General features: G+C 37.2%; 3 protein-coding genes across 3 annotated transcripts; 1 reads left to right on the top strand and 2 right to left on the bottom strand.

Annotated features, from left to right (window-relative positions):
• Positions 1–2,207: 2,207 nt before the first annotated feature.
• Positions 2,208–3,917, top strand: LOC149391479 ((R)-mandelonitrile beta-glucosyltransferase-like). Its single transcript, XM_089620711.1, has 2 exons — positions 2,208–2,760; positions 2,845–3,917. Exons 1-2 carry the CDS (start codon positions 2,238–2,240, stop codon positions 3,798–3,800), a joined length of 1,479 nt encoding a protein of 492 aa, XP_089476837.1. The 5' UTR covers positions 2,208–2,237; the 3' UTR covers positions 3,801–3,917.
• A 4,989-nt stretch (positions 3,918–8,906) lies between these two features.
• On the bottom strand, positions 8,907–10,539 carry LOC149391478 (protein TRANSPARENT TESTA 1-like). The gene is made up of 2 exons (XM_089620001.1): positions 10,201–10,539; positions 8,907–9,302 (listed from the first exon to the last, which is right to left on the bottom strand). The coding sequence occupies exons 1-2, from the start codon at positions 10,537–10,539 to the stop codon at positions 8,907–8,909; spliced, it is 735 nt and encodes a 244-aa protein (XP_089476127.1).
• A 1,033-nt stretch (positions 10,540–11,572) lies between these two features.
• On the bottom strand, positions 11,573–13,194 carry LOC149391477 (uncharacterized). The gene is made up of 2 exons (XM_089620000.1): positions 12,585–13,194; positions 11,573–12,489 (listed from the first exon to the last, which is right to left on the bottom strand). Exons 1-2 carry the CDS (start codon positions 13,192–13,194, stop codon positions 11,573–11,575), a joined length of 1,527 nt encoding a protein of 508 aa, XP_089476126.1.
• Positions 13,195–13,521: the final 327 nt, after the last annotated feature.

Below are 13,521 nucleotides of genomic sequence, written 5' to 3'. Positions count from 1 at the left end.
TGAAATTTCAAGTTTGTTCTCGGAGGTATGAGAACAACATAGAAGAAATTTCATAAAATGTAGTCTTTGCTCATAAGTCAAGAGCAAAAAGATTTAAATGAAATTTCATAAAAATAATAAGTGTTAGCTCAAAGGGTATGAGCACACATAAATGAAATTTCAAGTTTGTTCTCGGAGGTATGAGAACAACATAGAAGAAATTTCATAAAATGTAGTCTTTGCTCATAAGTCAAGAGCAAAAAGACTTAAATGAAATTTCATAAAAATAATAAGTGTTAGCTCAAAGGGTATGAGCACACACGAATGAAATTTCAAGTTTGTTCTCGGAGGTATGAGAACGATATAGAAAAAATTTCATAAGATGTAGTCAGAGGTATGAGAAGAATATAAAAGAAATTCATGAAGACACCTCAGTCGAATCTCGGCTTTTAAGCCGACAAATAATCAACTTCGGAACATCACGAGGAATAATCCAAGAAAAGCATTCCATGAATAATTAAATCGAGGATTGTGCAATATAGTTACGTATCATTTTTACCAAAATAATAAGAAACTGGAAGGCTGCTGTTACACATAAAATTAGCAAGGTCAAGAACGTGCTCGGACCCTTGTACTCGGACCCTTGTGCTCGGACCCTCCGAGCATGTGGTCAGACCCTCGTCGAAAGACTAAGAAAATGTGGTCATATCATTATTTAAAACCACCTGAGAACGCGTACTCGATGGTTACTCTAATAAAAATAACTACCAAGCGGTTATGCATGATAACCACTCACTCACAAGGATAATGGGGAAGTTACAAAGTAACTTCTAGATCATGGGTTTGAACTCCCCATTATCTCAAAACTCAACTCTATAAAATGGAAGCAAATCAACAAAGAAGGAGGGAGGAGTATACGCCGGAAATCTCACCTATCCAAAAGCACCCTCATCCACATTCTTGAACTACGTCATGACCTGATCCCGCAAACGCGGGTACGCAGGCAGCTCATCAAGAGCACGGTCACCCCTGCTCTCTTGTACTAGATTCGTCTATATATAGAGAAAATCCTACCTGGAACCTATGCGTGGTCGGGGCTCCCTACTTGGACCCTAGTGCTCCTCGCAGGACAATTGTTGTACCATTTTTGTATGTCAACATTTTGACGCTAGAAGGAGGGGGTAGCATTAAGATTAAAGGCAAGTACTTTTTGAACATCGTAGACCATGTCTAGATCAACATCTCTCCGTGAAAAATCATCGAGAACAATTAAACATTGTCTCTCCGTCGACAACTCGGACCCTAGTGCTCCTCGCAAGACAATTGTTGTACCATTTTTGTATGTCAACAATATATATATAAAGTGATCAACAACGACCCTTATATCCAGGAGCTACGTCGGACCTAGGAGAGTCAAATATCCCTCTTGAACTATTAAAAATTACAATTTTTATCCTTTTTTTTTTTTTTTATAATTTTAGCCTAAATTCATATAATTTTTCATATAATTTTATAATGGGATGGAATTGAGATCCCCAATTAGCATCATTTTGTACCATTTTGTGTTTTTTAATTTATAATTATTTTTTATTTATGTAAGTTACTTTTAAATTCAAATAATAATAAAATATGAGATTCTTGAAACCCTAAAATAATGACTGAGAGAATATTTTAAAAAAAAATTGTAAACAATAAATAAAATTAAACAGAGTCTAAAAATATCTTTAACAATTTATGTACAACTCAAAAACATATTATTTTTTGCTATTAAAATTTTAGACACTTTCTTGTGTGACTATTTAAAAAAAATATATGGCGCATGGAATTTCGTAATCTTGATTTTTGGAATAATAATACTCAATATCTCTTTTAATAGTATGGCCCAAATGTATTGACCAAATAGACTTGTTCAGAATTGAGAAGTAGGAGCATATCAAATTGATTACTGCACTCGACGACTAGTCAAAGTGGTCAAAAGAAGAGAGTGATATATACATGATGGTCCTTCTCACACGAAAATTTATTCCTAATACGTGCGTGCTCAAAAAAAAAAAAAAAAAAAAAAACTCCATTCTTATTTTAAAAGAAAAGAAAATTAATTATAAAATTTGTAAATATTTTCTTTTAACAAGCATTTTATGGAATTTATCCCATTTACCTATTTTATTTAATATGTTGTACTATTCAACACTATAAAAAGGCACACTGAAGTCAAGCCCGACACTACACAACTCCTTTCCCTCAGATAAACCGATATCATGGGTTCGATATCGGCGACGAGGGAGAAAAACCAAAGGCCACACGTGGTCTGCGTGCCTTTCCCGGCGCAAGGCCACGTCACCCCTTTCCTGAAGCTGGCCAAGCTCCTCCACTGGAAGGGCTTCCACGTCACCTTCGTCAACACGGAGTACAACCACCGCCGTTTCCTCCGCTCCCGTGGGCCCCACTCCCTCGACGGCCTTCCCTCGTTCCGTTTCGAGTCCATCCCCGACGGCCTCGAATATTCCGACGCCGACGCCACTCAGGAAGTCACCGCCCTCTGTCCCTCCGTCGCCACCACCTGTCTCGCCCCGTTCCGCGACCTCCTCCGCCGCCTGAACTCCGACCCAGAAGTCCCTCCGGTCACCTGCGTCGTCGCCGACGGGGTCTCGAGCTTCACTCTCGACGCCACCGAGGAGCTCGGGATCCCGAACGTCCTGTTCTGGACCACCAGTGCATGTGGCTTCTTGGCTTACTTTCACTACAAGAGCCTCATCGACAAAGGCATCGTCCCCTTTCAAGGTACGCTCACCATATATCAATATCAGTATCGATCATCCTAGATTCTACAATGACACTACTGATTAATTAATAGTGTACGATCAGATTTCGAAGAAATGAAGCGGCGACTGGAGGAGACGGTGATCGAGTGGATACCGGGGATGAAGGAGATTCGGCTGAGGGACTTCCCGAGCTTCATCAGAACCACTGACAAAGAGGACGTCATGCTCAACTTCTTCAACAGAGAAGTGCAGAGAGTCAAACGAGGCAGCGCTATTATGTTCAACACATACCAAGCCCTTGAGAAGGACGCGTTGGACGGGATCTCCGCCGCCGGCCTCCCCCCGGTCTATGCCGTGGGCCCGCTCCACCTCATGACGTCACCAGAGATGGAAGACGAGTCCCTCAGATCCATAGAGTCCAACCTCTGGCGGGAAGATCCGCGGTGCATCGATTGGCTCGACGGCAAAGCCCCGGGGTCGGTGGTGTACGTCAACTTCGGGAGCATAACGGTGATGACGTCGGAGCAGCTCGTTGAGTTCGCGTGGGGGCTCGCCGGGAGCGGGAAGGACTTCCTGTGGGTGGTGAGGCCGGACCTGGTCGCCGGAGAGGCTGCCGTGGTTCCGCCGGAGTTCGTGGAAGAGACGAAGGAGAGAGGGATGATGGTGAGCTGGTGCTCTCAGGCGGAGGTTCTTCAGCATCCGGCGGTGGGCGGGTTTCTGACACACAGCGGGTGGAATTCGACGGTGGAGAGTCTGAGCGCCGGAGTGGCGGTGATATCGTGGCCGTTCTTTGCGGAGCAGAAGACGAACTGTCGGTACAGCTGTCAGGAGTGGGGGGTCGGGTTTGAGATAGAGGTGGTTGAGCGTGGCGTCATCGAAGGGCTTGTCAGAGAGTTGATGGACGGTGACAAGGGTCGGCTCATGACCGCCATGGCCGCCAAATGGAAGCTTCTGGCGGTCGAGGCTGCCGAAGAAGAGTCGCTGGTGAATCTAGATAGGATGATCAGCGAGGTTCTTTTGGCTCCCAGGGCTAAAGATGGGTATAGTTTATTAAGTTGATTTAATCTCCTCTGTGTTTTCTTTCGGTGTTGTAAAAATAATCAACTTGTATGAGTTGCAGTCTATCTTATTTTTAATAAAGCATTTTGTTTTCGAGTCCAATTCTCAATATCTCTACGGTGTGATGTTTACAATAATTAGAAAAATTAAATAAATAATTTTTATTCTTCATCAATTTTTTTTTTTTAAAAGTCATAATTCATATAAATAATCTTGACGAATTTTGGTGCACACGTGAAGCTCTCAACCAAATAATTATTATGGTCTTTCCTCTCGACCAAATAATTATTTTAACCACGATGATGGTCTTTCTCGTGCGTGAACCGCAGTATTCTATAAAAATGGTCAATCGTCAATATACCATAATAGATCATCTATATATTTTGTTGCACCGAGAAAAATCGGAATGCAAAAAATAAAAGAGCAACCATATTTATGGAGCAATAGTAATAATAAACCGTCAGTGAAGACGTCAGATGAAAGAGGCTGCAATGAAGGGCTAATTTCTTAGTGTCCTGAAATTTATCATTTGTGTAACGAGAAAACCAGATTTTTATTTATATATAACACCCCGTAGCATAAAATATGGAACTTAACATCCATACACTGCTACAAACTATGGATTATACAATGGAACTTCTATAACGGTACAAATAAACGTTGTATCCGTACACTAATACAAACTATGGTTATACAACAAAGTTTCTACAACGGTACAAACTAACCATTGTGAAAAGTTGAATTTTTTATATTCAATTAGAAGAAATGACAGCAAAAGACCCAATATTTTGGCGTTGTAACACTTAGTACCTATTCTTTAAAAGTGGCGGGATAAATACTCAAGATCAACAATTTGTCCCTCCGTTACAACTTCTACTGTTAAATTAAATGTTGACACACGTGTCAAAATCTAAGAATGACCTTGATTATATGAGAAAAATTAAATAAAAATAAATAATTAGAAGAAACCTCTCTCTCTCTCTCTCTCTCTCTCTCTCTCTCTCTCTCTTCATTGAACAAAGAAAAAAACAGACCATCACACGTCTTCTTCACCACACCACTCATCACCCGCTTCCAAAATTTTAAAATCATAAAGAGAAAACCACTCGCCATTTCTTGCTCCCATAATTAAGTGAAATAATGGGAACTTAAGTGTTATAACCCGAAAATAATGGATCTTTTTGGCGTCATTTTATATTTAAAAAAAAAACTGCTTAGAATTTGATTTTTTTTTTAAATATACTATATTCTTGAAAGGGTTCAAAAACTCATTAGCAGTCTTGTAATTTTTCTATGATAAAGTAGGTTACAAATTTTCGAGAAAAAAAATTATACAAATTTGTGGCCATCATCCAAAATTCAATTCAAAGAACCCATTTTTTTTTCCTCAGAAGAACCCATGCTTGTTGTGAGTACACGTAGTTGTATGTAATAGAAAATTGTTCGATGAAAACCTAATACAATATCTCACGTCAAGATTATATTCGTATTCTCGAATACGATGCTCCACCGTCTGCATGAAACTTTTGACGAGGCGAGTGGGGCAACATTCCCTCCTCTCCACTGTCCTCAGATAATATACATCAAGATTGCATTAAAAGAACAATAATACTGCCAAAGGATATCTTTTCAGAGATTAGGAATTTTGACTGGAGTTAGAAAACTAGTTCTTGGAAATAAAATATTATGATGTTTTATAAATTTATTTGTATAATTTTGATTATTTTATGGGCACTGTAGCGAAATAGCCAAAATGAAACTATGAAATTTGTTTTTAGCTTATGTTTCACAATTTTTAGGGAAATAGCCAACATACTTATGTGGCAATAATTAAGGTCTGATTTACCCTTATTTATTAACAAAATTCGTCACTTTCTCTCTCCTACTTTTTTTTTACACTTTTTTTTACATAAAAACTTCAAAAAACCATATCTATCTCATATGAACTCGAAATTGAGTGATTCCAAATCCTACGGATTCGTGACGCCGAGATCTTCAAAAATAGATCCATTGTGTTTGATGAAAAATCATGTTTAATACCATAGATGTAGAAAAATCACGTTACTACCTTAAATATGGAAATAACTGGAAATTTTTTAAATTATAAAAAAAAATGGAAACGTAACTATGATGCATTAAACATAATTTTTCATCAAACACATGGATCTATTTTTGAAGATCTCGACGCCACGAATTTGTAGGATCTGAAATCACTCAATTTCGAGTTCGTATGAGAAATATACGAATTTTTCAAGTTTTGATGTAAAAAAAATTATTTGAAAAAAATAGGAGAGAGAAAATGACGAATTTGTTAATAAATAAGGGCAAATCAGACTTTAATTATTGCCACATAAGCCATTTGGCTATATCCCTAAAATTTATCAAATATAGGCTAGATCCAAAATCACATGTTTAAAGTGGCCTAGTTACTTACAAATCTCTTATTTTATTATGACCTTTATTATTTTTACTTTTTGTACATAGAAATAGAATAAAAAAAATATTTTGAAATTTTATAATGTTTCTAATGATTATTTAGTTAGACAACTCTACGCCAGAATCTTTGATTATTTTTTGGTCCGAGTATATTTATATATAATCTTGTACTTGATATTCCGAGGGTAGAGGGACATGAAAATTCCATGGCTGGGGTTGAGAATGTTGTCGTCGGTCGTTTCGAAAATATTAAATTTTTTGTGACTTGAATAAAGAATCTCATGTCAAAACTCAAATACGACCCACAACTATAAACGAAAAAAAGCTCACAAAGGCAAAAAAAAAAAACAAACAAACAAACATACAAATCACGCACGCATCGCACGGTCACTTGCATGTGCTCCGCATGGGCCTTGGCTTCGATAATCCGACTTTTGGAGTTCTTTTCAGCCCTCCAACACCTATAAATAGACTCCTCACTCAAGAAAAAAATATAATCAATTCTAAACACTCTTTACTCGATTCTAGAGTCTTGAAACGCTGCCGATGACCCTCCACATATAGTTTCACTTTGAATTGCTCACAAATCTCAAATATTATTGTTAATAGAATAGTCTAGAATATAGTAGTACCATCTAGATTAGGAGCGTTCTAGAACTGTATTTAATACTAGCGTTATCACCACAATATCATTGGCCATTAAAATTAAATTAAATTTCATAAGAAAAATCATTAAATTTTAAATCTATGTGAAGTGGGCCCAATGGGCCCACATATTTGCAAGTCCGGCCCGCGGGAGTTATTGACCGAGTCCACGTCACATCTTCTTTTAAGTGTGGGCCTCAAGTCCTCTTCCAATTAAGAAAACACTTTTTAAGCATAAAAAAACTTGCTGGCAAAAATAAATCTTGAAATACTCACTTCTCATTTCAATATTAATTGTTTTAAAAAGCAATCTGGAAATTAACAAAATAAAACCTTATAATTATGGTTATAATTGAGGAAATAGGATTTGACTATAACCATATATATATTCTTCAAATCCTTTACTTTAAAACCCTTAAAATGATCAAATCTTTTATTTTAGAAAACAAAAACTAAAAAAAAAAAAAAAAGATTTCCTTTGAAAGAGGATATACAACAAATCAAATCAAATTTATTTGCTACCTTTAAAGTAGAATTTGCAACCATAAAACAAATCTAATAATATATTTTAATTACTAAACGATCAAACCAAATAAAATATTCTCATATACAAATATAGAATATTATGAACATAATCCATATTTAATCAAACCAATGAAACTAGCTTTTGGAACGAATTAAAAATATTACGAACATGTTCTTGAATAATTTTAGCTTTGAATTAAAACGACGAATGATCAAACATATATCTTATATTTTGATAAATGTTTATATTAATTAAAAACCATGATTCTTGAGTCAAATGTTAAACTACGAGAATATAACTCTAGCTCTGATATCATTTGTTGGAAAAAAAGGTTGGTATCAAACACGAACAATTGCTATGATACCAATTGTTGGGGAAGTATAAGTTGGTATCAAATACGAAAAATCACTCTGATACCAATTGTTGGGAAATACGGGTATGGATATCGAACACGAGTGATCGCTCTGACACCAATTTGATGGGTTAATAATTTCTTCGACTAAGGGTTAATTACGGTTCTCATGTACACATACCAAATGTGTAGAATGCTACACCCAAGTGATCAACTTTTCACTTGTGTTTCACATATATGATTTTAGATCTAGCTATCGAGGCATGGATCAATCACCGACCATGTTTTAGCTCACTACTCGAACTTAGATGTCCAACATGTAATTCAGTTTGATACGGATGCTATGGATGATAGTTGCTATTAATTCTAACCAACTAATCAAATAATGCTAATGAAGTAAACTTTATATTATATTCAGTTCTATTTTCAGTGGTCAATATTCCTAACAAAATCTACCTAGATCTATAGAAAGACTTAGGGTAGATATAGTTGGTTGAAATTTCGGGTGTATTGCAATCGTATGTTTGAATAGGATCTAAGCCGAAAGATATAAGTTCATCTAACAATTAGATTTTTAAAGACTCGAGAGAGATTAGTGGATCCCTTTGAAGTTTTAGAATAAGTTTGTTTTTTTTTTGTTTTACTTGTTCTAATAACCAACCAAATCATTGAGCTAATAAAATCATGTCCCTTCTTGAATTATGAGTTTTTAAATTGTTTTTGTCATTTCCTTGTTTCGTACTTTTGCACAAATTGAAAATCATCAAAACAAAACCCCTATATTTATTTATTCCTTAATTTAAAAAGAAAAAAACTACTGAGTTTCAATCAAAACTAAAGTCCTCGTAGATTGATAATACATGCTCATGTCCGTATTACTTAACGACACGTATGTACGCTTGCATTTTGTGAGATTTTCCTAAGTTAAAGAAATCTTACCCTAGTTTCATAACATTATAAGCCAGAACCCCTCTGTGTATATTATATTATATATATATAGCAAAAGTCAAACTAAAAAAACACTATTAAAACACAACGTACACATAAGTAGAATAAGGATAGATGAATGGAGACATACATGCATATATATATATATATATATATATAGAGAGAGAGAGAGAGAGAGAGAGAGAGAGGAGAGAGGAAATCAAAGGGAAGAGGAGGCGGATGGGGAAGGGGCGTGGGCTTCACCGAAAGCCTTGATGTGATCTTTGAGGGACCTCTTGTGCTTGAAATCGGAGCCGCAGAGGCAGAGCCAGCGCTTTCCGCAGTTCTTCTCGTGGGTGCGCCAGTCGCCCTTGACGGCGAGGGGCTTGGCGCACCTGCGGCACGAGAAGGCCTTCTCGCCGTGCTTCCTTTTGAAGTGAGTCTGAAGCGTCCGGAAGTCCTTCAAAGGCTTCGCCCTCGGGTGCTCTATGTTGTTCCGGCACCCTTCCGCGCAGCAGTAGCATGCCACCCCAGCCATCCCCTCCGTTTCCGGCCGCCGCCCCTTCAGCGACTCCGCCCCTCTTCGGTATTGCGACCCGTGACCCCACATGTGCATCTATATTCAAATGAAACATTAAATATTTGAGACCTAAGAAGGTTAGGGCAGGGCTATACTTATGTTTTGGGTTAATACATTGGTTTTGAATTAGGCATAATCAATAGTATATTGTTTAAATTTATACCCGGTTTATTAATACCTTTTTTTTTTTGGTCTTCCTTTTATTGTTGAAGAATGGTTTAGTTACAAAGGTAGGGGGTATACTTATGTTTTGGGTCATTACATTGGTTTTGAATTAGGCATATTAAATAATATATTGTTTAAATTAATACCCGGTTTGATGATTTGTTTTTGTGTTCCTTTTATTATTTATTATTGAACAAGAATGAAGGGTCGAGAGTTGCATGCCGTATCATTTATGGAGCTTCAGCACTCTTAAATTTTTTTTTTCTTCGAAGAAGTGATGATAAGTTATAAATAAAACAAAAAAATAGAGACTCGAGAAAGTCAGGGCTTATGTTTTTGGTTTTTAATCAGGCATATATAGTTAAAAGTATTTTATTTAAATTTATACCAGGTTTAATAATATTTTTATATTTTGTCTTCCTTTTATCATTTTCTTAAACAAGAATGAATGGTCAAGCTGCATGCCATATCACTGTCATTTATGGAGCTTCTGCTTCTCCTCTCTTAATTTATTTCTTTTTTTCAAAAGAATGATGATATAAAAAATAAAAAACAAAACAAGAAGCCCAACAGACTAAGCCTAACTAATAAGATTTTCTTGACCAAGTTTGAGATTGGAGCACATATGATTAGAAATCTATGAGAAGAAAAAAAAAAATCATTCAGCAGGCGGATATAAGCATAACTTGTTATCAATTTTACGATCAGGTATTTTAAAAGTTCCTAAACAGAATCGATTATTTTCAATTCATTTATTTTGTTAATGTACCTGAAGGTTGTTGTAACGGTTGAAAGTCTTGAAACAGACATGACATGAAAAGTGAGTAAAGCCGACGAGGATTTGTTCCAGCGTCGGAATCCAATACTTCTCGACCGTGTCTCTCGAACCGTCTGAAATGTTATTGCTGATATGTGTTGAGTGTTGTGGGAGGCCAATGTGCAAAGCCACGTCTTCATCGTTGGGTTTAGGGTTTTCCGTGGAATGAGCTTCAGGTGAGCGAAGCAAACATCTTATCAATGGCAGAGGCTCAGCAGGATATTGATGCCTCTCGTCTGGGAAGAGCTCAAGTGCTTTCTTCTGAGCTCGGTGATTCGTAGAAACCTCCATTAACTCGGAGTTTCAAGTTATTGTTGCGTTTTAACATCGTTGAGAAAGTCGTCGTTTTATAACGTGATTAAAGATTGTTCGGCCCTTAGATTTAGTTGTTAAATGAAAAGTAAAAGAAGCAACTATAATAATTCTCCACTGTCCGAGTGTAGTTCTGAAACAGGAAGTGAGAGTAAATTCTGTGGCCCATATTGGCTGAATTCGGAAAGACTTGCTTTGCAGTGGGTTGAAAATCTATGGAAAAAGTTCATACTCATATGTGATCGTGTTATTTATTCTCTCAACGGTCAACTACACCGGGGTTGTATATATAGATACTACTGAGAGAGAAACATTGAATGTGAAAATGACTTGTTTATTTATAGAAGTATATATGAAATTGATTTTATTAATTTACATTTTAACGGCCAAATAAATAGTGCAATATATGTATGTGTATATATATATATATATATATACACAATTATAAGGTCTAGTCAGCTTTTTTACAAAGCCAATTATGCGATTGTGTCTATCTTTCGATGTATGTAAACGTGATCATCAGTAATTTGTGACTTGGCTAGCATGTATAAAATTGGGAAAATTACAGAACTTTAAAGAGTAATGTTTTTAAAATAATAGTTGTTTTAAATCCGTTACTTATGAATATTGATTTATATCAAGGATCGAAATACCGTTACCGTTACCGTTCCGAGCCTTCGAATTTACTGGTAACCGCCCGTACCGTAAAGGAATACCGGGGGAAGCGAGAAAAAAAAAAGGAAACCGATACCGTTGAACTTACCGTTACCGTAGAGGAATATCGTCAAATACCGGTGTTTACCGAGGGGAATTCAAAAAAGAAATATACAAAAAAACATACAAAGTACGTAGGATAAAATTCATAAAATTAAAAATAGTGTAGAATGTTTTCAACACAATACGAAATTACAAACACAACAAAAAGTAAGTTTAATAACCAAAATGATAAAGTTCAACACAATCCACCAAATACTATTGTTCAACAAATTCAACATATGAGGGATACAAATGACTACTCAAAGCGACCGTATGCAGCGGTCATACAATAATCATACCAAGTCATGTAATGAGCATATGCACTAAAGTACATGTTCAAGTGATAGTCGTACTCATACTGAGATGAACCAACAGTCATGGAGTGGAGGGGATAACCTGGAACTGGTTGCACCGTTTCGGGAGCGTAACTTGATGCATAGGAGTCCTGGTAGTTGTAACTGGAAGATCCGTCATCATAAGATGACTCTGTGCCTTGAGGACCAATTGATACCGATCCGAAGTTGTAGGACAAGTCATCAACGTCATTGCTAGACGTAAATGACATGGCATCATTCATACCTCCGCCCTGACCTCCGCGCCCGTATCCTGAATCAAAAAAGGCAGGGTGATGAAGACGATCAAAATCTTCTTGCGATGGTGCGTATCCAAGTTGAGAACCGCCGTGGTTGTAGATGAACTTAGTCGCATCCCTCGCAGATTTGATAGTTTGCTTAACACTATCTCTCTTCCCAATATCTTCAAACATCAGATCTAGACAATGTGCAGCGCAAGGTGTCCAGTACACATGGTACTTGCGTTGTAATTTCAACCCGGCACTCCTGCAGTTCGAACCGTTGTCGGTCACAACTTGGACGACATTCTCTTTTCCGATTTCTTTGAGCGCTGACCTCAATATTCCGTAGATGTACTCCCCTGTTTTCGTATGCTTTGATGCATCAACGGACTTTAAAAACACCATTGCACCAGCACAATAAACCATAATGTTTATGATGCTCAGTCTGGTCGGCCCCGTCCAACCATCAGTGAGTATGGTGCAGCCGTATTTTACCCACCGCTTCTTTTGTTCGTCAAGGTAGTTCTCCGCATCTGCAACCTCCATATCGAGGTATTTGTTATGAATTTCATACGGAGTTGGTATAGGAACGCCTGGACCTGCAATATGCCAATATACATCATGTTAACGTTTCAAGAACACATGCGATTCGACAATATGAAAATAAAATTACTTATCACAAATTGAGGATTACCCAAGTCTTGAGCGGACGCTATCATGTTTTTGAACTCATGCGAGGCGGCCTTACTCGCCGGCACATGTTGGTGAACAAAGAATTTTGTTATGTGTCTTCCGAGCCACGTTCTCTTCTTCGGATCCACGATCTCATCAATTTTTGTTTGCTTCGCACTCGCTGACTTATATAATGACGGAGCAGCTAGTGGAGATTTTGCCGTAGAACCGCTGCCGGGCCCCGACATCATCCGAGCCTCCCATTCCGTCTGCGCCGCCTCTTGTCTTGACCTCTTCATAACTGCTCGTAATTGCGCTTCGTATGCTTCTTCGTTTGATTCTTCCCCGCAAACATTTTTAGTCAATGTCTTTTGAAGCGTAGCTTCCAACGACTTTTTGTTCTTCTTTTTTACGACATTGCCTTGAAGTAAAGCTTGCATCTCTTCTCTCACTTCAGGAAGGACTTTCTCACAGAATTTGACACTCCTCGTTGGGTCTACATGGGCTAGGTGGTTTTTCACTCTCGTGATGCCGCCACCTCCCATAATGTGCTCGCAAAATATGCACTTGTGGCCGCTACTTTTCCCGGGAATAGGTGTGCAATACTTCCTAGCTGGGTCGGGGGCCGACATTCTTGCAACTTGTAATCTACAAATGAACAAATAACATTTACACAATATCACTAACTAATTATCAACTTGTAATATACACAAACTCTAAAATTAAAATTATCAAATAATTCGGATTAAATCCAAAAACATTACAAACATCAACACAAAATTTCTAAAATTAAAAACAAGTCACAAAATTTCTTCATAAATCAATAAACAAGTTCATCATAATTCATAACCTTAATCATCACTAACTAATCACATAATTATCAAATAATTCGGATTAAATCCAAAAAAATTACAAACATCAACACAAAATTTCTAAAATAAAAAACAAGTCACAAAATT

The sequence above is a fragment of the Urtica dioica genome, chromosome 7, assembly GCF_054948205.1.
Source record: "Urtica dioica subsp. dioica isolate 48M chromosome 7, U.dioica_male_clone48M_v1_H2, whole genome shotgun sequence".
Classification (NCBI taxonomy): Eukaryota; Viridiplantae; Streptophyta; class Magnoliopsida; order Rosales; family Urticaceae; genus Urtica; species Urtica dioica.
This window is presented reverse-complemented; position numbering and strand designations above follow the sequence as displayed.